General features: G+C 33.4%; 1 protein-coding gene across 1 annotated transcript; it reads right to left on the bottom strand.

The window, feature by feature from the left end:
• Positions 1 to 7778: 7778 nt before the first annotated feature.
• On the bottom strand, positions 7779 to 8264 carry LOC143617654 (uncharacterized). The gene has a single exon (XM_077090143.1). It carries the CDS (start codon positions 8262 to 8264, stop codon positions 7779 to 7781), a length of 486 nt encoding a protein of 161 aa, XP_076946258.1.
• Between the last annotated feature and the right edge of the window lie 325 nt (positions 8265 to 8589).

Here is an 8589-nt window from a genome sequence, read left to right as displayed (position 1 = left end):
CCTAATGATAAATAGGATAGGCTCTTTGATACCGTGTAAAAACTGAAATTTGGTTTGTTTTTTTTTTATAATTCGTAAGGAACGAATACACAAGTTTTTAATAAAAGAAACTTGAAAAGTAAGAAACATGTCATAACCAAAATAAGGAAAATATATTGAGAAATATTTTAATTCCAATATATACATGGGTCCTGATGTACTTGGTTGTGACTTGTGGTCTCTTTGAGCCGAGTGTTTCGGGTTTCGGTTTCCGTAGATGGATCTTTTTGAAAAAAGATGGTAAAGTAAGGTGAAGTGGATCTTTCTGATTGATTTACACAATTAATTCATTTGGTTGTTTGTGGGGTTGATCCACCATTTTCTTTGATAGCATTGTTAATTTGGGGTGGCTCTCCCCACCTATGGCGCCTCATAAAAATTGTCCGGCGTGATGTAGCATGCTCCGTCATGCCCATGTGACGTTGATTGCAGGCACATCCACAACACATGACCTTATAATCCATTGTAATATTGTATCGGCCAAACTAAAGGAGTCATACCAACATATTACCCCTCCATATAACAATTCAGCTCATCCAAATTATAAAGCTACGCCAAAGTCAAACCCAAACGAACAGAATGCAATGGCGTTCTAAGCACATGGCTTGTTTTGACTTGATCAAAAAGTTGTATCCTTCGCCAACTTAAGCATGCATAAAATTTACTTCCTTTCATTTTTGCCTTATTATATATTCCTTTTCCTTCCGAATCTTCAATCCACCAACCAAAGTGTGTGAAAAGCTATTTATATAATATTTGTCAAACTCAAACTCAAATCCAAACTAAATTTTTTTAAAACTAATCACTCACCAACTAATTAGTTCCAGTCGTCACCGAAAATGAGCCGTGCCCAAGTTAAATTGTTTTCTGCTCTCTGTTTTGTGATCTGTTTAGTTGGCTATTTGCTGATTTGTGCGGTTTTGAGATCTGATGAAGGCGTGTACGCATCGGTTTCCGGCGATTACTTCCCGGGAGAACAACCGGAGTCTGATGACTGCTGTCAAGGTTTAGAAGGGATGCAATTGTGGGGACGTGTTCTGAATGTGGTAACCCTCTAAGGTTTGAATCCGCAAATGGTTGTTGCAACGCTTGTAGAGCAACCTGCATTAATAACAACGGTCAGGGTCCATGTTTATGTGACAGATATGGTGAGGTATGAATTAATATTGTTTTATGACAGTTCTGTAACCTTACACACAATATTGGAATTAACCTTACTTTAAACTTTGGAACAACTAGACATGGATACATGAAACCAACAAACAAAATCCAGATGATAAATGAACCAAAACAAAAACTGATTGTCTGGCCTCATGCATATAAATTATAAAGCGAGCTTTTTTAGTTATTTATTATTTTTATGGGTGTAGACTGTGTACTAGATGCGCGGTGAGATCGGGAGACAAATCTTCTTAAAAAGAGAAATAATAAATATAATTTTTAAAAAAAATATTTTATAACTTTTTTTTCTTTCAGCTTTCTTATATGGTATTATTCTTTCATCAGAAAAAAAAATATAAAAAATATATAAAAAAAAGTCGATTTAATGCACACATACAGTAGTGTGTATTTCATATATGCAATAGTGTTGTATTGCATAATGACACAACACCTATTGCCCATATTTGTAATACACACTATTGTATATATGTAATACAACACTATTGCACATATACACTACATCGACTTTTTTAATTTTATTTTGCATATAATACAACAATATTGCACATATACAACACACATTATTGCATATATGCAATACACCTCTTGTTATTGTGCATAGAATTTTGAAAGTTGATTATTTTTATAGTGTTGGTTGAGGAAGCAAAGGTATATGTTGGATCTCATTTGGCAAGAATTGGAAGACGAGATCTGGACGTCAGGCTTTGTCTTTGGAAACGTAGAGGTAAAACTGTGATCCTTATACTATGTATTGTTTGTTTAACTAAAAAATACATAACGTCATGTCATGTCACTACCACGCAGAGCAATGTGTTTTTAACTAGCTCTTCATTAATAATCTCATTATGGTTTAACTTAAAAAACTAAATAAAAGAAAAAAAAGTTAAATGTGTAAGACATATTATTTCCTTTACATAATAAGTAATAAACTATTTACAAGTACATAATATGTACATATATGTACACATATGTTATGTTTTTTTCCAATACACGTATGTATAATTTAAGGTAAATGATAATGTACATATGTGTACATTACGTAACTAGTGTAAACAAATATATGCTCAAATCATTTTCCTTTTCTCAGGCTATTGTGAAGGTGACGACAGATTACGGAACCGCGCGAATAAAAGTAATAATCTCAAACAAAAATTATGCGTTTTATCATTTTATATTCCCTTTAATGGCTTTTTTTAAAAAGTCACGATGATTTGTGGCTTTTAGAAAACAGTTTTTTAACATTATCAAAAAGGTAACATAAAAAACTTTTATAATTGTCAAACACTCGATTCCAAACATGCTCTAAATTTATACTAAAAATGCCTTCAGCTTCTCCCCGATTGCGCTCCGCAAACCTGCTTATATATTCTTGAACTGATGACCACAAGCCACTGCATTGGCTGTGAATTCTATCGAGCAGAGGGCCGTGGTAAACTATGGGACTCAAAAGGACATCACCTGCACAAGGTTAGAGTATTTTAAAACATATGTTTTGTTGGATAATTTCTATTTGTGTGTGACCTTGAAAAGTCAACATGTTTGACCTTAAAAAGTCAAATGTGTTCATTTTTTTGTTATCTTTGTAACTAAATAGATCTGTGTATATGTTTAGGCTTCTTTTGGTCCGCCATACGGACTTATTCAAGGGACACTCAAAGATGAAGGCGTTAGCTTTAAGAAACTATCATCAGAGAAATACTTAGTCATTCGAAGAGGATCGGTTGTGTGGATTGGCTCGGGTCCTGAATTTTTTGTTAGTCTCGCAGATCACCCAGAGTGGAAGAAAACGTACATGCTCATTTGTCATGTTGTCCCTGAAGACATGGATATTTTTGAAAGACTTGTCAGGCTTCCAACGATGCCAAATATTTGGAATCGCACTAGCGTCTTAATCTTGGAAAAGGCCGTGCCATTTCGGTTTGAAAGGGATACAAAGTAGATCACCTATATATGTTTTTCTTATCATTTTGACCTATTTTATGGCTTCATGCTATAACGATATTTTGACTTGAGCCCCTAATTTTGATGGGAATAATCGTTATTTGTATCATTCTGTACAAGTGTGAAGAAATATTACAAATCTCAATAAATTAGCCGTGTACTATATTTATGTGGTTGCCTTTTAAATTTGGGGATTATGGCTTGAAGCAAGATAATCTTTAATCCTTATTCTCTGCAATCACGTGTTGTTGTTTTCATATTGATTTTATTGTTTATAGGGTATTTTTAAAGTTTGACTTTTAAAGGTCAAACAACATATTAGACAACTCTCGTTGGAGAGTGTTAGTCAGGTCAGTCAGAGCCTTCAATAACTCAATTAAATTATATTGTCTCATCTGAACTTTTTATTGGTTTGATAGTATTAGGGGATGGCAAATGGGTTGGGTCGAAACGGGTTATATGGTCAACTAACACCAAACAACCCCGTTTCAGTTTGTGAATACTCTCAGGTTAGATGTTGTCATCAATGTGTGTCTCATAATCATATTATTTCTGTTTGAAGCCTTTAGTAAACCATGTCCATTATGCAGTGTTCACGATCCCAAAAGTCACCAAAACCATGAACGAAGTTTTACACCATATCCAAAACATAAAATGGCATCAACAAAAAGACATAATATGGTTTGGACTTTGGAGGATGCGTCCATAACATATATCTTATAATAACTATGAACATATACATATCTTTGTTCAAAAGGGGGTTGCGGCGCAGCTTGTTGCCCGTTTGCCTGCCACTTTATTGTAATCGTTTTATAGTAAATTATATAAAACTTTAAAAAAAAAAAAAATATCTTGAATTTCATCAACACAAGCGTAAATATCAATCATTCGTGTGAAACTTAAATCAAATACAGATTACAACCAAAGTTAGTGTTAACAATCTCACACTCACAAAAATGAAAACATAAGCATCTATTCACACACATATACACACCTTCGATCGGGCATTAGGTGTACATCTGGTTCGATGCCAATAGTAGAACAATTTGCAAGCTACTCTCCTTTTATCTGCTTAGCCTTCCTTTTTTGTTTAAAAAAACTGATAGTGTAAATCAAAAGTGTAGAAGCCAGCCATTGAATGAGACGGTCTGCTATTCACACTAGTTACTCTTAGTATGCCTTTTTTTCTATGGATCCCACTTAGCTGAGCCTGAAATAAATATAAGATATATATATATATATATATGTGTGTATGTAGGATAAGGTTAAAATGAAAACCCATTTGAGTTGTGAAAACCCGCGAAAACTCTATGTAACATCGTTTTTTTTACATGTAATATGTGTTGTAACATTTAATACAAAACATAAAAAAAAATGTTTTGCTATTTTTTAACATTTTTTTACTAATTTTTATATATGTGTTTCAGGAGAGAGAAAAAGTTATATTTATATTTACATTTTTTATTAACTTTAATTGTGTACCACAAAATTTAAACATTAATTAGAAACATGTGGTTGAGAATGAGTTTCTAGAGTTTTCACAACTCAAGTGAGTTTTTATTTTATACTTAGCCTATATAGAGGAGATTTCAAATGAGAACCCCTTTGAGTTTTAAGAACTCGAAAGAACTCAGTGTAACGATTTTTTTTTCGAATTTTTTTTACACATGCGTAATATATGTAAGTTACATACACATAAAAAAATTACAGAATTTTTTACGCACCAAGCCGACTTTTTACACATGTGTAACGGACGTAAAAGTTAGTGTAAAACTTTTTTGTCAGATTTAATCTCAACCACATATTCCAATCCACCTAATTAAATGTGTGGCCTAGAATCAAGTTCTTAAGTTCTTAAAACTCAACATGGTTCTCAAAATATCCCTCCCCTAGCATATATATATATAGGGGAAATATAGAATGAACCACTAAAAAAAACCTCTAAAAATATTTAAAAAAATTATAAAACAAAAAAAAAACGAAAATTTTAAAAAAGTAAAAAAACCAAAATTCTTATATTTTTTTCCGGTTTCATAAAAAAAACACAAATTTTTTTTAATTAATTCGTATTATACCTATACACATATGTACATTATCATTTATCTTAAATTTTACATATGTGTATAAGAAAAAAACATGTGTGTACATATATGTACGTATTATACATATATGTATAATTTTGTTAAAACCGAGAATTTTTTTTTGTGGTTTTTTTATGAAACTGGAATGAAATATAAGAATTTTGGTTTTTTTTTATTTTTGTGTTTTTTTTGTTTTATGATTTTTTTTATTTTTGAGTTTTTTGTGATTCAAAATGATTCGTGTAGTTCTTAATTCCCAAAATATTGTCAAATAATCCTGATCCTATATCTATCACATAAGACTTGTTAAATTCTTAACCACATAAAAGAAATTTAACACGCTATAAATAAAGTTTAACGTAGTGTGTAGTACCTGCCATATATAATTCATGAGGAAGTGTGACATCACAACATATTAGTTTAATCCTTCATGCTTGCTTCCTGTGTCTACTCGATCCTTTGTTTTCTTGGTTTAAGGCTGGCATCTTCTCTTGTATAGGTGCATCATTGGAATCCGGTGGCGGAGCCAGAAATTTTTACTTATAGGTTCGGAAATTTTTTGGTGTTTGATTTTTTTCCAGCGTCAAAGTTTTCTGGCCTGAATGGGTCGGGTCGGGTCGATCATCGGGTCCGATAAATAATACAATATCAGTATCATAACAAAAATATATCGTTAACAATCAATAAATTAAAAAAGTCATATTAAATAAAAAGATATTACATATCATAATTCTCTATGTGTTTTATGTTTTACCAAAAAATGAGACATTCCATGACCTCGAAGAGTGCTTTGGGTGCTGGGTCACTGACGATATCTTCAATCGTGACTTTAAAAAAGAACTTATTTTTAATACAACAAATACAAGCACCATTCATATAATTGTCATCCAACTAATTACGCAAATCCATCTTCACATGCTTCATTGAAAAAAACATATCACAAACGATAGACCATCGGATATTGGTTGTTGGCGATCGTTGAAACCTTGAGGTGAACCGGCAAAGGCGATGAGGCAATGGTCGTTTGGTCGACAGAAAGAGGTTGATTGGTTGCTGAGGCGATAGCCGATGTTTTTGTTTGTTTGTTTGTTTATTATTTAGGTATTATGTCTAAAAATGTTAGTTGGGTTTGGTTTATTGACCCATTATATGCGTAATTTTGGGCTTTTTAAAAATCTATATATGGATTATTATTGGTCTGATGTTTTTTAATAAAATTTATATAGTTATTTTAAAAGCTTTCTTTATAAAAAGAATATTCATTACTAAAAGAATATAACAAAATTTTTCACAAACAATGGGTTCGAATATATTTTTTTAGAACGATATTGGGTTCGGTCGCCGAAAACGAACGAGTTCGCTCGTTAATTCGGCACTATAGGTTATATATAAAATCGAAAAAATACCGGGTTCGGCCGAACCCGATGGGAGTAATGTGGCTCCGCCACTGACTGGAACCGGAGGACTCTCTAATTTCAACGGAACAATATCTGCTTCTCTCTTTTATACTGTCGTCTCCGAACAACAATGGTGGCACGCTCTACTTCCAAAACAATTTTTAATGTAATATAAAAATAACAAAGGGCCAAAGCAAATTTTCTTAAAAAAACATAGGACTAAAAACGTAGGACAAAAGTGTACTATAGCAAAATCGTTGCTTTAATATATAGTATAGTATAATTTATTTTAATAAAACTTGTCAATAAGAAATATAATCCTATTTAATTCAAGAAAACATAATAAAATTACCAAAATTTATTTAAAAAAAAATTCTTTACTCATACAGTAGGGAACTTCTTTTATATTTAAAGTAGGATTTTCTAAATCAAAAGTTGTTTTAAATACAATGAAAACTAATCATAATATATATTTTATTCAACTAGTAAAAACCTACGTGATGTGCCTACGAAATAATTATAACACTGTTTTCGTATTCTGTCGGTAAGAAAACCCAAAAAAAAAAATTATAATGAGTAAATAAATCATTCCAAACAATTCCTTCCCGGACATTTGTTATATTTTTTTTATCCATAGCAACCCCACTAATAAACATTAATGATTCATATACACCTTCGTACACAAAAAAGTTTTCTTCACTTTTTAACCCATTTATAGTTTCTGAACTCTTTCCCAGTTCCCAACTACCCATTGCAAATTTCTCGCCATCTAGACTCCAATCCACCACAAAATAACAAAAAGTTTTCTCACTTTTTAACCCATCTATAATCTATATGTCACGGAGTTAATCCTTGGACTCACGTGCGGCTCTTAGATACCTTCTAAGATCAGCTTTGATCACCAAAATGCAGCAACGATTCAGCAACCTGAAAAGGGAATACAAGATTGCTTAAGGGAACTTAGATAGCTCAAGAGTGATTTACAAAGAGTGCTTTGTATTGCAACTTGAAAGGTGATTTACAAATGAGCTGATTGCAAGTATTTATACTACTCTCCCTCTAGTTATAGAGAGTTCCATTGTAGGTCCTTCTAATATTAAAATATTACAAAATATCTTTGATATTTACATGGAAATTTCTAGTTTTTCCTTAGAAAATATCCAAGATATTTTCTACGTCTTGAAGGGCTTGAAGCTGCTGGTATTCCTTCATGGTATTCCTTGATCTTGTATCGGAACTGCCACAACGTATCCTCTGCCTCCCAACTTGCTTCGGTGTCCGGCAAGTCTTTCCACTTGACCAAGTACTCCTTGTGTTTTGGCACACCACTACGACTCACGGTTCGATCGGACAGAATCTCAGAAACCGCCTGATCGAACGACGTTACAACAGCGGTTGGTGTCCGCTTAGATACTCCACGTTCCAAGTCTTCCAGGTGTGCGTGATAAGGCTTGAGGAAACTTACATTGAAGATAGGATGATCCTTCAACTTAGACGGTAGTTGAAAACGGTAGGAAACATTGCCAATTCGGGCAACCACCGGAAATGGGCCTTTGTATTTACGAACTAGTCCCTTGTGCACCTTCCTTAGGGACTTGAACGGATTTGGTATGAGTTTTACCATGACTGATCACCTACTTGAAACTCCACAAGCCTTCGTTTTCGTAGACCCATTTCTTCATTTTCTTAGCTGCTTTGTTGAGGGATGCTCGAGCTAAATCAGCCTGCTCATGCCACTCATTCAGACTTTTATAAGCAGCTGAACTGTTTCCATCGTCAGATGCCGCTAAGGCATTTGGGGTAAGTGGCTGGCGCCCCGTGACCAGCTCAAAAGGACTTTCCCACATGGCTTCACTCCTCTGCATATTATAGGAAAACGTTGCGATATCAAGGAGCTTTGCCCAATCCTTTAGATTCGCACTAACATAGTGTTGGAGATACAACTCCAA

Source organism: Bidens hawaiensis, unplaced genomic scaffold (genome assembly GCF_021521415.1).
Source record: "Bidens hawaiensis isolate Kalapana, Puna unplaced genomic scaffold, B.hawaiensis_p1.1 tig00056730_1, whole genome shotgun sequence".
Classification (NCBI taxonomy): Eukaryota; Viridiplantae; Streptophyta; class Magnoliopsida; order Asterales; family Asteraceae; genus Bidens; species Bidens hawaiensis.
This window is presented reverse-complemented; position numbering and strand designations above follow the sequence as displayed.

What these genes read in the sequence shown, in the direction of transcription:
- LOC143617654 (XM_077090143.1), bottom strand. Translation starts at nt 8,264, where the DNA reads ATGGTAAAACTCATACCAAATCCGTTCAAGTCCCTAAGGAAGGTGCAC.